At 40.9% G+C, this 15,877-nt stretch overlaps 1 protein-coding gene across 1 annotated transcript in view; it reads left to right on the top strand.

Moving 5' to 3' along the window:
* ABLIM2 (actin binding LIM protein family member 2) overlaps window positions 1-15,877 on the top strand; it is a gene marked incomplete at its 3' end in the record, with an annotated part of 116,732 nt that overhangs the window by 1,555 nt on the left and 99,300 nt on the right. Inside the window, exon 2 of the mRNA XM_081999294.1 lies at window positions 7,310-7,453. Coding sequence (XP_081855420.1) covers window positions 7,310-7,453 — 144 coding nt within the window. The remainder of the gene's footprint in view (window positions 1-7,309; window positions 7,454-15,877) is intronic.

Here is a 15,877-nt window from a genome sequence, read left to right as displayed (position 1 = left end):
GCTTTAGGCACTTAAAACCAGGAATAATGCTTCACGGGATATTTAGAGGCACTTAAATGCTTGTTTCCTTTGCTTTCATCTGGGTGTTTTTAAATGCAACCCTGAGTGTTTTGACTGAGGCGACACAAGAAGGGTTTGGCAAAAAGACAACTTGAACTCCAATGTCTAATTCCGGTCGGGTGCTGCTCCACTCATCTGCTTCTCCTTTAATCCTGCTCAGAAAAGATTGCAAATTTAAGTTCCCTCTGGGCTGCTGTGAACCACACCCTCCCCAAATCGCTTGACACAGCGTTTCAGCCATCAGTGCTTTGTCCTGTTTCTCAACAGTGAGTAAATGGCGCTTGGGTCTCATATTTGTTTAGTTTGGTTTTCAGTAACCACTTCCAGCTACAGAGATGAAAGATTTCAGTGTCGACACAGAGATAATTTTCTGCTAATTCCTTCATGCAGAAAAACATCCGTTATCAGAGCTGTGCATTTTTGGTTCAGAGTTGGAATGTGACCTGTGCCTTTGTTGAAAAAAATGAATTTTAGATGTGGATGTCTTTTTGGTCAAACAAAATGTTTCCACCCCATGAAGTGAATGTAATGGGTTGTGAAGAGGGATGTTCCTGTTGAGTTTATAGAGGGGCCAGTAGTGCCGATATAGTTGCTAAAGAAAATTAATGTAGCTTTTTTGCTGATGGAGGGTTGCTGTTGAGGGCAAATGCCCCTGTACTCGGCACTGGTGAGGCCGCACCTTGAATACTGTGTTCAGTTTTGGGCCCCTCACTACAAGAAGGATGTTGAGGTGCTGGAGCGTGTCCAGAGAAGGGCAACGAAGCTGGTGAGGGGGCTGGAGCACAAGTCTTATGAGGAGCGGCTGAGGGAACTGGGGTTGTTTAGTCTGGAGAAGAGGAGGCTGAGGGGAGACCTTATCGCTCTCTGCAACTACCTGAAAGGGGGTTGTGGCGATGAGGGTGTTGGTCTCTTCTCCCAAGTAACTAGTGATAGGACAAGAGGAAATGGCCTCAAGTTGCGCCAGGGGAGGTTTAGATTGGATATTAGGAAAAATTTCTTCACTGAGAGGGTGGTCAGGCATTGGAACAGGCTTCCCAGGGAGGTGGTGGAGTCGCCATCCCTGGAAGTGTTCAAAAAACGTGTGGATGTGGCGCTTCAGGACATGGTTTAGGGGACATGGTGGTTCTGGATTAATGGTTGGACTTGATGATCTTAAAGGTCCTTTCCAACCTAGTGATTCTGTGATTCTGTGTGATTCTGTGAAATGATATTATATATTTGTATGAGCCTGAAATGAAAGGATTGCACTTTTTTTAACCCAACCTCAAGAATAGGGTAAAAAAACCCAAAACAAAACACAAAAGAACAGGGGAGAGCCATCCCCCCCGCCCAACTCCTTTGGTTTTCCTTTTACCGTTGTCTTTAGGCTCTGGTTTTGCATTATCCATCTAGGAACCTTGGTGAGGAATTAGCACGTTCCCTGGATGGAGAGGTAATTTTGGGGATTACAAAAACTTGTTATTTAGGAATAAAATATTTATTCAGATAAATGTTATCTATCCACTCTAATTACAATTTAGTTTAGTTCACAGTAAAATGTCCATACGAAATATCGCAGAACAGAAAGCAGACAGATCCAGTGTTCAGCTCCTGGGCCCCCAGCATTACACACGGACCTCCTCAAGCGGGTCCCGAGGAGGGCCACGAGGATGATGAGGAGACTGGAGCACCTCCCGTATGAGGACAGGCTGAGAGAGTCGGGGTTGTTCAGCCTGGAGAAGAGAAGGCTCCGGGGAGACCTTATTGCAGCTTCCAGTACTTAAAGGGGGCCTGCAGGAAAGATGGGGAGGGACTCTTGATCAGGGAGTGTAGTGGTAGGACAAGGGGTAATGGTTTTAAACTAAAAGAGGGTAGATTCAGACTAGATATAAGGAAGAAATTTTTACAGTGAGGGTGGTGAGACACTGGAACAGGTTGCCCAGAGATGCCCCCTCTCTGGAAGTGTTCAAGGCCAGGTTGGATGGGGCTTTGAGCAACTGATCTAGTGGAAGATGTCCCTGCTCATGGCAGTAGGGGTAGAACTAGATGATCTTTAAGGTCCCTTCCAACTCAAACCATTCTAGGATTCTATGATTCTAATATTAAATTGTATCACTTTGGCCCTTTGTCATTTCAGGCCTCTGTAATGACCAAGCCCAGCAAATCTAATAAACTGTTTTTTCAGAACAGGGTTAAATAATGTGAGGTAAATGGGGTATCTGGCCTTTTTTGTGTCCATATATTGAACAAAGCGGGTGAGTTTTTAAAGCTTTGGTTTGATACAAGATTGAATGTATATTCTTAAGCATGAGACCTTAACTTTTCAGTACTTGATTTCCAAACTCACTAATGGCTTCTGTGGGTCTTTATGCTAAGTTAAACCAAAAGGCAGCAAACAGCAGGACTGTGTCAAATTCTGCAGTTTCTGGCCATATGTTTCTTCATCAGGTCTGTAACCTACCGTGAAAATTTTCCCATTTGGCTGCATGAAGCCTGATAGCAAAGGGGTTTGTCATCCTCTGCGTGGGCCGGTCCTAGACGGGATCTTTTGCCAAGGGTTTGATATCCCTCGGCGGTTTGCTCACCACAGAGAGATGATGAGAGCGCGGGGACATTTGCTGTCCCAGGCTCCTGAGTGGAGCATGATCGGGGACTCGTGAATCTTCTCCCTTCTGCCACCGCCATCAGCTTGTCTTGTGCTGTTTCCAAAACACTCTTGTCTTGGCCAAATCTCGTCCTCAGCCCTGGCACCTCATCCTGGTCCCCCTTAGGGCCCCCTACTTAGTCTAACAACTCCGAAGGAGCTGTGTTTATTCAAAGGAGGGTTTTTTTGACCACATACTGTGGATTTTCATGGATCCTGCATACCTTTCACAAAGTCCGTCTCTGTCAGGCTTCAGCCTTTACTCCAAAATACTTCCAAAAGCAAGGTGCTATGCTTTCTTTTTGACATTGAAAACCAATATATTTTATCCTATCCCTCGTTTTTCCACTTTTATAAAAAGCTTAAACAGTTTGTCTGAAATTTTCCCCAAAGATGTGAGCTCAAGAACACCAAACATGAAGAATGTCAATATAAATGCTTGAAGTTTGTCAAAGTAACAAGCACAGTGAAAACATCATTTTACAGTTGCCATAAGGTTAATAACGAGTGATACCACTGTCCCCTCTTCCCCATGACGCTTACAGCACGTGCAAATGTCTCAAGCAAGCAGCATAGCGGTAGATATGAGGAATGTATGTTGTCTGACAATTTGTTTAACAAACCATTGCTAATTCAGTAAGCCCTACTTTATCTGGAACTACAGCATTATGTACTCTGTAGCCTGTTGGAGAGAGGTTGAGTCTTGACGTCAGAAATACGTGAGCAGTGGACGTTTGGCAAGGTTATTGGCAGTGATGTCCCTAGCAGACAGATCTTGTATGCTGATGAAATGCTGGGGAAAGCGTTTGTTAGTTCCTTTCTTTACAGTTTCAAAAAGCATGTGCAGTCAGGTCTTTTTAGGGTCTAAGGATTGGTGGAGATGCCTCTGGTAGAGCATCTACCAGATTTTTCTGGGAGAAAGGAAGGTTTGGAGAATCAGTCATTCATTTGTATTTCTGTTCAGAAAAAGTCATTTAGAGTTAAGAAGGAAATTTCTCATTTTGTTAAATTCTGTAGATCAGGTTATAATATAAGCATTAAATTTTTAATGAGCTCTTTAGTTAGTTATGGTCCTATGAGTCGTCTCAGATCATTACATTCGGCCAGGAATTCACTATTTCATTCATTAAAAGTGTTGATTGTATCTTCTGCTCCTTCAAAGGCTGATTTTGCCAAATAAAGGCTTAAAAGTAGAATATTGAAAATTGCTATGTAAACGTATTTCCTTAAAAATTATTTGAAACATAAGTTAAAATTTTAAGTTGACTAATATAGTTAGTTTGCCAAAATTGTGTCAATAGTAGCGATTTCAACATGAAGCACAATATATTTAAAAATATTCAAATTTAAACTAATATATCATTAATTGCATCATTTTGTTGTGCTAGATGAATGAATAATTATTTAAAACTGCCTTCAGAAGCACAATTTTATAATGAGTCTAAAGGCACTGTATTTCCACTGGGGTTTTGTGTGAAATATTGGTTAGCTTAGTTCTGAACTGAGAGTAAAGCAAAATAATTATTCATCTGTCTACCATGCATATTTTAAATAGAATTTGCATTACTTCAAGATTAATGGAAGAATTCCAACAGAAATGCTATATCTTTTCCTTTTTAATTTATTTTATAGCTAAGTTGCTGGTTTTTTACAATTCTTAATCTTGATCCAGAGACCTGAAGAGAAGCAAATGCACTAGATATTCCTGCCCTCGAGCTCTGGACACAGCACCACATGCAATGTGGGAAGCAAAACTTTTTGTTTTCTGTCACTTTGCAACAATTTTCACAATTGTTTCACAATTCATAAATTTGCAACAATTTTCAATTTTCTGCTGCTTTGCAACAAGTGCGGCACTGAACTCCCAGGTGCAAGAAAACAAACTGAAAAATGAAATTTTCTCTGGAAATGTGACCGTATTTTCACTTTAGGGAAAGGGGGTATGCTTGGCGCGGAGGGCTGGCCTCGGGGCCCTCCGGCAGCGCACCTGGGGCCCTCCAGCACGTGCTCTGCGCTGCGGCTCGGACTCTTCAGCCAGGTTACTGCTCTGCCCGTGGGATGCCCCACGGCACGGGATCGCAGCCGCCTCAGTGCCGGCCAGGCGCTGATGCCGCTGGAGGGGTGCTGCTCAGAAAGCCTTGGCCATGGCGAGAGTTAAGCATGAGGGGGGGGAAAAAAAAAAAAAGTCAAGTGTTTAATCATTCCAATCAGAACTTTGTATTTCAAATGTAACTTTTTAGGTCAAAACATTCTGGGTGGGGTCATCTCTATGTAAGTCAATTCTTCCCTGAATTAAATGCTACGAACCTGGTGCTTGTTAGTATTTCTGGGCGGAGCAAACCTTCTTTATCCACAGTTACAAACTTTTAGCAGCTACTCTACTAAGTAACTCAGGAAAATACTCTGTTTCGGTTTCTTACAGGGTTGACTTTTTTTCTCAGGGTGGGCAGTTTGTTTTGGGCAGGTTACAGTAAAGAGAAATTCTCATGTCAAAAGTTAACTATTGCAAAGGGCAGGCTTTTCTCCCTTTTCTTTTGAGGAATGAGGCAGGTGTTCGTATTAGCTTGAACCGCGTGCGCCATTTGTCCTGTGTAAATTTGAGCATCTGCCTTTCTATAATTGCCTGTCGTGCTGTGTTGTTTTTATTGGAGATGTACTTCGTTATAGCCAGGGCTTCAGTAACAGCTCCAGAGTTCACACTGCCTTGAGCAGGGCTTTTCTGTCAATCCCAGGGTGCCTAATTTCATCAGACAAGGCAGAATAACGCTATGAGCAGCTCAGTCCCATGATTCTCCTTGGGGAAAAACCCAAACCGCTTACAGGAGTAGAAAGTGCCAGTTTGGGCAAAAGTTGGAGAAACTCCCCTGGAAGACTGGGTGGGAGGCTCAGCATCTCATTGAAATGCTGACACCTTAAAGTCAGTGGATGTGGAAAGGCATTTTAGGTACAGGTATCACCACCGGGTTCTGGCAGGGGGGATGAGAGTGAGAATAGAGGATGAAGAGCAACAAGGTCAGATATTAGAGAACAAGGCTGGATGATGCTCACTTACTGATTTTGGGTATTGTCTGTTATCATGTATGTTCATAGTGACAGTACCATCACTGCCTCTCTATATCATACCTAGCTATACATTAATGTTTTTCTTTTTTTTTTGTTATTAAAATAAATTTCATGGGGTTTTTTTCCCCAATCTTCTATTTTTCTTTCAGAAGCCTTTTTTCTGAATGGCAACTCTGATACTACAGGAGGAATGGAAACCAAAGATCTCTGCCCATCTGAGTTTAATCCAGCCTCTTAGAAATTGATTAATCGTGTTGCTGCAGTCTCATACAAAAAATTACTATCCTTGTAATATTATATAATGTGTAATATTATTATACATTATATAAGGATACATTAGTATATATACATTAGATATATTAGTACTACTATTACAAGTTTTTTCTTGGAATACTGATGAAAGAAAAGGGTTACACAACAGTGGCATTATCCCTCGACTAAACCCTGAAGGGAAATACATCTGATTCCCATTTATACTTAGTATACTAACCTATGAGTGGTTGCTCCATCTTGACTGGTTGGTTGATAAGTTTATTTTGAAGCTAAGATTTAAAACAATTCCATCACTTTTAAATAAGCAATCCAACCTTAGAATAAGTATGCCACATTAAGTAAGAAGAAAAGAATGTCATTAAGTATGTAATGTACTTAAAATGCTTGATATATTTTCCTGTTATTAGTTCTTCACACAGGAAAAAAAAACAAGTCTATTACACAGTTATAATACAGGCAGCCCCTTTATAATTAACTACCTCGATGTTTGCTCTCTAGGCTCCTAAGTATGTTGCGATAAAAAATTGATGCAAGTACTGCAGCAGAATTGCAAGAATAAGGTCATCTCTCACACAGTCCACATAACACATTGAGATGCGAATTTATGTTGGTATTATCAACAGCCCAATAATGCAATTTCTAATTTACATCACAAGATGGCAGCAAATTTTTAATTCACTTAATATTTTACTAACCTTGATAAACCTAATATCTTGAAATCATGGTTTTCTTACAAGATGACAGCAACCTTTGTATAATGATCAGATGTATGAGGTGTTTACAGAGCTGTCAATGTTTCAGAAGTATGAAGTCAAAACATCTACAGAAGTCTACTTCTATCTTAAAATCAATTAAAAAGACAATTACCTGGAAATTTAAGAAGTAGCTCACAGTATAATAGTAACTAAATCCCATTAAAAGTATTTTCAATAAAAACAATAGCTTTTATCTATAGTCTTTGATTTCTCAAAGAGAAAATGCTACAAAGCATTTTTTCTAAATACCAGCAGAGGCTCTCAAGACTTGATCATGTGGATTCTTTCCTCTATAAGCGATTCTGACTTACCTTTGAAATGTTTGCAGGCATGAGCTTTGAAAGTTATGAAATGAGAAGCTTGGCTCAGCTCCTTTAGCAGATCTTTTCTCCTGTGCTGGCCAATACCAGAAGTTAAAACTGTTTTATCTGCTTGACCTGTTTTGTCCTAGGTGTTAATTGTCATTATTTGTAGGTCTTACGGAAGGTGCACCTGATGGCCTTTAAAATGCTCTGCCTTTTGTTTTCCCTTGCAGTTTCACAACCACAGGCTGTACATAGCCAACTGGAGAAGCCATCAAGTACTGCAATTCTCTGTAATAACTGTGGAAACCCATGTAAAGGAGAAGTTTTGAGAGTTCAGAACAAATATTTCCATATTAAGTGCTTTGTTTGCAAAGGTAAGTGTTTGTGACAGCTGTTCCTATGAGTAGGCCATTAGTAGGTCAACACACATTGGGTGTATGTTTTCATGGTCCTGGAAATTTCACAAACATGCTTTACAATCCAGTCCATGCCTGAAAGGATTTACTGTAAACTCTGTGACTGCTTACTGTGAGTTTATAAACATCCTAAATCCTAAAAGTGGAGTATGTTTTGAATGGATATAAACCCATGGAGTTTACTATAGAGTTGGGACCTGAAGAAGAACAGGTTGGGAGAACTGGTAGTGGGGAGTTAAGGAGAGAATTAACATTTACAAAGAAATTCAGAGGGAATCCCTCTCCCGGCTTTCTAATGCACGCTATGTGGTGGGCCATGGCCACATCTGTTGAGGCTCTCTTGTGTTGGACTGTGATGTTTGGATCCCGGTGTCACCCTCTGTGCTTTTCCATTTTTTGAGGGAACTACTTGGCTCGCTCCAGGTTGGTGCCTGATGATCTAATGTTGATGCATTGTGAATGGCAGAAGGATGGTCAAGGAAACTGATACAACATGCCTTCTGTAGACACTTGGTTGTATGAAGGATTATCTGGAAGTTGCAAAGATCTAATTTGTTTTGAATGTACAAATGAGTAAAAGTTAACTGATGTTTACTGGACAACCTGCTTACTTCATTATTAAGCAGTACTTCAAATGATATTTATTAATCCTTGTATCAGAGCCTAGAAGCATGAGCATGGTTCTGGTCCCTACTGTGTTAATGTGACTATTTCCATTTCTATTTAGAGGAAAATATCAGAAAGAAAACTGTCATTATCTGTGAGCTACACTGATATTTTTTTAAATCCTATGGGATTGAGTATATAGTATTCAATACCTGAGTCAGTCTTTAACGAGCTAGACAGACAGGATTAAATATTCAGCTCAGTAATTGTGTTCTTCGCAAAATTACACAGCAAGAAAAATTAGCATAGCGCACTATCCTAAATAGCAAAAATATTTTGGTCACCTATTCAGAACCAGCATGGTATTTCAGTCAGAACACAGCCCATACATACATCTTTCAAACTCTGTTAAGGCCACCTGTTCTTGCAGCAAATTTTGTCATCAAATTAGTTTTTCAGACCTCACTCAGGAAGAGAGCAGCTAACTTGTTATTAAGAGTCTTGTCTCCTGCTTGTAGTCTCAGTGACATATTGGTGTGTGTTCCATATTTTCATCTGGATGAAATCCAAGCCACCTTTCATACGCATCTGCTATGAGAAAACATTGAAAAGTCCTACAGAAGGAACAAGACACAATTATACATCCACGTTTTCATTTCATAGGGCATCTCCTTTTAGAGGTTGCCAGGTCACCCACAAATGCAGCAAGCAGATTCTGAAACTACTCACTGGTCCCAAATTTAGGCAGTGCAGAGGCTTTTTTCCCACCCCATGCAGAAGATGATGATGAGTGTGCTGTAGAAGCTGTATTACCCCGACCTGTCTGTAGGAGACAAGGAGGAGTTTGTTCGCTTCAGCCAAATCTTGGATAACATGAGAAAAAGAAATCACTAGGTTAACAAGGCAGAAGCAGGGCAGCGTCTGTCAGCCACCCGTCAGACCCAGCTGGCACAGGAGGTAGTGTCAGAGACACATGGTTAAACTGCCTCTCGGTGTCAGGCCTCGTGGAGTACTTATCCTCCTTCTTAGCAATCGTTTTGCTAAGTGCTAAGTTTGCACACATGGTTGGTTTTTTCCCCCCTCGTTATTTAAATGCCATAATTCCTTTTATCACTTTTGAAGGGTTTGAAAATTTCATTGAATTTCACCAATTTGCTGGCATCCTTCTGGTATCTGTTTTTGTTTTGTTCCTGGGTTTTATTTGTTACTTAAGAAGCGTAAGTTGCTTTTTAGTGTGGATTTACCACGTTGTTACATGAGGACACCTTAGGAACAGAACAGAGCGCTGGACATACATTTCACTAGAAAACATAAAGGGGAAAAAAAATTAGATTAGGCAAATGTGATTTGGGTTTTTAATCATGTGCTCAAATCAATGGATAAAAAAGTATAGTCAGTGTGTTAGGGTTCAGCAATAAAACGATGCTCAGTTCTCCTGGTCAGTGGACAACTTAGCTCCTTCCAGCCTTGGAGCAGAGGTTCATGCTGCAGCCCCTTTTCTGAACCCTTTTTCTTGTTACGCTGCTGTGCTGTCGCGCGTGGGCAGGGTGACGATCCTGGGAATACGTTCACCTTACGGTTGACTCCTCCCTGCGGTGCATTTATTGGGGTGGTACCCAGCCACGCGGTTTGCCCCCTCTCACCTCGCTGGCCAAAGATAGCACCTTGAAAGAGGCGGCGTGTCCCGTGTCCAGCACAGCCGCAGGGCGGTCCCGGGACGGAGGATCCCGCGCGTGGGCGGGCTGCGTTGCCCCGCTACGCTGCCGGCCTGCCTAGCTTCATCGCCTCCGCGTTAAACCACCTCGTAGCCTTCATCAGAAAACGTTAGGTACTTCCAAAACTGCCGAAAATTACGTTCCTTCTCACGGTATTTACGGATGTAGGATGATGGAGACCACAAACGGACAGGGAGCCCATGAAGGAGAACGACAAACCACCACGTCCTGAGAGAGGTATCTGAGGTCTGTTTGAATGACCTGAGCAGTGACAGATGATATTACACTGGAAGAAGTCACAGCTACCTTATTGAGTATGTGTGAAATGTGGAACCATTTCTTTGATGGTGTTGGATAAACGATGAGGTTTCAGGGGGGCAGAGGCATTTAATTGTTTCTTTCTTTTTAAGGCAGAAAGGCAGTTTTGTATATTGCCGTACTGCTGCCTGATTACTCCGAGGGAGACTCTGAATTTCAGAATGGTAACAGCAAGTATGTAGGTGCCTTTTGTATTTAAATTAAATTATATAATCGAGGAAGTTTAGTATAAAGTCACTCAATCCCATCCAGTTCTTCTTACCTTCCCCAGATAATGATTCTAAAGAATCCTAAGAAAAGTTCTAAAAATCGAATAATTCTTCTTACTGTTGAAGATTGAGATACACATCCAGATTAAAAAGGCAATAGCAATGCTGTGAACAACTGCTAGTTTTGCTCAGTATCAAAGTTTAATAGGACTTACAGAGGTAAATAGGCATTATAAATAAGGTTTATACTCATATCTTTTCATATATATTGTTTCTTTTTAAAGTGCACATCTAATCTGCTAGTAAAAGGCTGTAGGGAACATCTAGGCTCACTTTAAATTTTTACTCAGTCTTTACTTTAAAATATGTCCCATTTTAATCTGGTTTAATGAAAATGCAGTTATAATAGAAATAGATGCCTTTGAAATATAAGGCAAACATTTTATTCATTAGCCTTCAAGGGCTTTGGTTCCTGTGTTTGCAAATTCTCTTATTATTTCTTACCACTGTAATGAAAGCATCAGGGAAAATGAGAAAAGGTGATAAAATATTGATGAGACAGACTATCAAATTAAAACAAATTGTGTTGCCTAGTTCATTCTGAGGGTGTCTGTCAGGTCAGGACTGCTTCTCATATGGGGTGTGGTATTAGGTAAATACTCACTTGGAGCTTGATTACAACATTGTAATTTAGTGAGCCAGTAGAGACACAGACTAACGTAGAATTGTAGATAGGAGAGATGTAGGTGCTGCTATTATATTATCCTGGAGAGCCTCTCGTCTTTCATAAAGATAGAAATTACCTTGTTTCAGGAGCGTTTGTCATGTATTTCTTTTTCTGTGATGTGATTGCTTCCTGGCATTTCCAAAGTAGCAGTAACCTCTGTCAAATACAGTAGTTAGGAAATATTGGAAACGTGAATCAAAGCCCGGTGTTTCTAGGGGATAATTTGATTGCTATAGCTTTATATAAAATCAGAAAAGCACACTTTACAGTATTTTATATAGTCACTCTAGCAGACCAAATAATGGACAATCCATTGCATGTTTGCAAATCTATTTGCATGCAAGAATACTGCAGCCTCCACCCTAGTTAAATGGGAAAAATCCACGCAATCCTGCAAAAAGCCGTTCTTTGTACAAGATTACTCATATGTGAGATGAACCATAACTCAGATCTCTGTCCTTTACTGCTTTGATCTTGATGAAATGAAGTAATCTTGCAATCCGAGCCACAGATGTAGAAACATAGCAGCTTCGCTATGTAAGTGCGAAGTCTTGTTTTACCCCTAATCAAAATTCCCTGGATCGCTGTCTTGCTATGGATGCAGCACGTGCAGTCTTCCATGCTGGCACAGCTAGCAGTTTCAAGTGCACTTTTTTCCCTATGAATTTTCATCTATTTAATTAACCTGTTAGAACGTATCACATCTGCAGCTGGAGGTGGGTATGTGTTTCTGTGGGTCAGCATTTCGGACTTTTGTGGCACTACAGTTTCCTGGGAATTGTGAAAATGCCCTGGGCTGGTTATATCACTTTTCTACCATTTTTTCAATAGAACATGCAACACAACCCAGAGTTGTATCATTGATTGTGAAGCCACATTCACGGGAAGGGCTAACACAGAATATTCGTCAAAAAGGTTAAAAACATCAAGTAACTTGGTAATAGGAGTGATTTGCTTGTTAGATCAAATGCATCTGCTGGGATATAAATATTTTAAAAGCTATGCTGTGTAATCTGAGGGACTCGCGTTTGAACACAGCTATGGGGTTTCGTGTTTCGGAATGGGAGTCATTTACGGGAAGCTCACCAGTAAGATTTCTGAGTCCCAGCATTTGGCAGGCAGCAGCGACCGATGGTGTGTGTGGTATCTTAGGCACTGGGGGTGCAGCCTGGGGGCTCTTGTTCATCCGGCGCTCCCAGCAACCTGCCCATCGCTTCACAAGTACTTTGGGAGTTTGCGGTTCCAGGTCACTTTAACTCAGTATAATAGGAAAAACTACGCTTTCAAGGGAATACTCTCAGAGTCTGGCTTGGAGAGTATGGTGGGTTTGGGGCTGACTTACTAACTTATCACGTTAGCTTAATATTTTATTTCATTGAAATAATGATGATAGTAATGACAATTATAATGGCTTTTGCCTGTGCAAAAGGGATTTAATGCAGTGGCCCATGGTTCTATGTTGTGTTTTTGAGATTTTTAAACTTAAACTTTAAAAATCATTAATCACTAACTTTCTAAAAGCAACTGAAAAATTAAAGCATGAAAAAAAAATAATCTGTGAACTCTCACAATTATGAAGCAAGTGTTAATTTTTCTGTGGTTTTGATCACATCCTTGTTAGTTGCAAACTTTCTCCCAACCCCTCATGTCTTGGTTGTATACCAATCGCATCAGCACTTCAGCGAAAGTGTTATTTCATGGTATGTATTTCATCCAGAGTCTGATGAATTTTTTTAAGAGTAACTTTCATGAATTTATATAATATTAGTAAAGTGTGTGAAAGGGACAGGGAAGGAATCACGGTTAAGAGTATTGATGGTGGAATGTCTTCCCAACACTTCAGTAAATGTTACTTATCTATCTATCTATCTGTCTACCCATCCATCCGCCACGGAAAGCCAAGCTTCTGTTATTTCTGGTTTCCAACTTGATTTATCTCATTGAAAGAGACAAAGTTTCTGGAGTTTTAGGGTTTTAGGGCATAGTAAAGCCGTGCATACTTGCTTTATACCCAGGTTATTACATAATACCCCTGCTTTACTTTGCTACTAACAGACAAATACAGTTTTCTTTAGTCTTTTCATTGCCTTGCTTTTCTCCTTATTGATATTTTTCTAGTCCAAAGACTAACAAGTTACACTAGAAAATTAAGTGCTCATTAAAAACATGGATAGGATTTTCAAAGAAGTCATTGCTGAAATTTCTGAGGGACGATCCAAACTACAGATACAACCATGTGCAGAAGATGTTTGCATTGCAGAGGGCTGGTTCTTCACGAGAAAGAGCTACCTGGGAGAAGTGCTTAACTGTGCTGGGAATGCTGAGGTAGATCTAGATGAAGACACCAAATGAATGGAGAGTAGTAAAACTCACCCTGGTTGAAATCAAAATAGAACTGGGACAAAACTAAATGCATGCTAAAATTATGCCTGATGTTTCTTAGATAAAGTTTTGTGATGGAAACATAAGTTTTGCAGGCAGTAAAGTTATTATTCAGATAAGGCAGTTTTGACCATACATAATATCAGCCCACATTAGATAGCATCACCCCTGTGAAGAGCCTGTAATTCTTTCGAATTGCTCAAGTTCTCTTCTTAGGGTAAAGTGTTACTGCACGCAAAAAATGTCAGTGCAAGAATGCCTTTAAGCAGGAGGGCTTTCTGTTTGTGTCCTGCTCTTTCACATGGAGATACAGCAGGGATACAGCCAGCACGCCAGAGTAGTTACTGGGCGTTTCGGTGCACTGAGGTGATGTGAAGCCCGCACAGAGACCCAGAGAGAGTTGTTGCATAAAATTCATCACTGCCACAGTGGTGTTATTCCACCTCCCGCTTTCTGCGACTCATTAACACAAGACCATCTGCCATGTCTGTGCATAGTCAGAGCGAGCACTTAATTTGCAAACCTGTAACTGGCATACAAAGCATCATTATGAAAAATTAGAAAATATTTAATGTTGTTGCTTTATATGTTTTTCAAAAGAAAAAAAAGCAAACTTTTAATTAGTCTGGCAAATGACAGCAGTATTTTCTCATAAACACTTGAGATGCTATTAGGCTGCTACAGACAGAAGTTTCAGGTGCGAATTGTCCAAGAGGGTGAGAGATCATATCCCCATGCACACTTTGCATGGTCAGCAAACTTCCAGCTGGGGAAGGTTTCCGCAAAACCTTTGTGAAAAGCTTACCTGGACTCATCCGCACCAGAGCACGCAACAGAAGGAGTATCACAGTGACAGTTATCGTCTGGAAATAGGCTTAGGCTGCTTCAAATTAATTGCAGGTCACAGAATCACAGAATCATTAAGGTTGGAAAAGACCTTCAAGATCATCAAGTCCAACCATCAACCCAACACTACCATGCCCACTAAACCATGTCCTGAAGGGCCACATCCACACATTTTTTGAACGCTTCCCGTGATGGTGACTCCACCACCTCCCTGGGCAGCCTGGTACAATGTTTGGCCACTTTCTCAGTAAGAAATTTTCCCTAATATCTAGCCTAAAGTTTGAGGTCCGTTTGAAGTGAAGTCAAAGCTCTAGCAGTGGCAGTTTGCCAGGTGGTTGTTACTGCTTCTCACAGGCATAGTGGCCAGGCCATCTAGAACATATATGTTCTAGATACAATCATGGGTTTTTGGAGGATGGGCTCCCAGGCTGCATCAATGGTGTATGAAGACATGTAGTTTAGCTGCCAAAAGAGAGTTATGTCAACACCATACTACGTGTCATTCTTGGGATCTTAGTCAGCCACCAGCGTCCATCTCTGAGATGGAGGAAAATACTAGAAATGAACATAAAACCACAGTGCTGAGGAAGAAAATTCTTATTTAGCTCTGAGCAAGTACAGATATTTTTCTTGTTTTCCCTGTAACAACGTTATGAATGGGTCTTTGTTCCTTTTTTTATTTTCAGGGTCTCTGCCTCTCTCTCTCCTGTCTTGGATTCACGCCTGGTTGCTTACATCAGGCAACAAATGGGAGAGAAAAAAAATAAGACTTCATACATGCAGTTGCAGGTTGATAAGCAAAATGCTTGATTGTTTGGCAGGCTGAAAGCAAAACGGCACTGTCTGTTTGACAAGACCAGTGCATTTTACTGTTCCAACCTGCTGTAGTGTACAGCAGCACTTTCAGTGCTGTGGGCCTTTCAGTACACAGCTGATTTTCAGGCCCAGCACACAGCCAAAAAATTAATCTACTTTCACTAGGTTCATTTGCTAGCAAGGAAAATAGAGACGCATTTTATATTAGTGCAGTGCAAATGGGATACTGATGACATACAATAGTAGGCTAGCATCATGCTTAAAGTGCATTAATTAATTGCTATTGCTGCTATTTATTTTTATAGGCTGTAGGCAATAAAGAATTATGGAGTTAGATTGACTGTGAAATCACACAGCATAAATGACAGCGCTCCAGGTGCTGTTACAGACACCAGTTTGGGGAAAAAAGTAACCGGTTTCTAAGCAGGTAGAGGAATCCCTCAGATGTATATGAGGTATTTTGGTGTCAGGTAACTGCAAACCATCTTAATGAGTGGAATCACTGGGTTGTCAGAGAAGCCATCCTGAGGTACCCACCTCCGAAATGGTGTGGATATTTTCCATCTCAAGTCCCACAGCGTGTCCAGGTACTGGCTTGCTGCCAAATACCGTTAGAGGTGACAAACACTTGTTTATTCACTCCTTAAAAATTACTTCTACAGCTCATAACTGTTCAGGATAGGGCATTGCCTTGGTGTGCGGGCTAATAACAAGACAAGCAGCTGAGTTACTCAGTATTAGTCTCTCCATCACCATAAGTGCT

The sequence above is a fragment of the Phaethon aethereus genome, assembly GCF_964289735.1.
Source record: "Phaethon aethereus genome assembly, chromosome: 4".
NCBI classification, from domain to species: domain Eukaryota; kingdom Metazoa; phylum Chordata; class Aves; order Phaethontiformes; family Phaethontidae; genus Phaethon; species Phaethon aethereus.
Note: the sequence above shows the minus strand (reverse complement) of the source record. Positions and strands in the feature narration are given on the sequence as shown.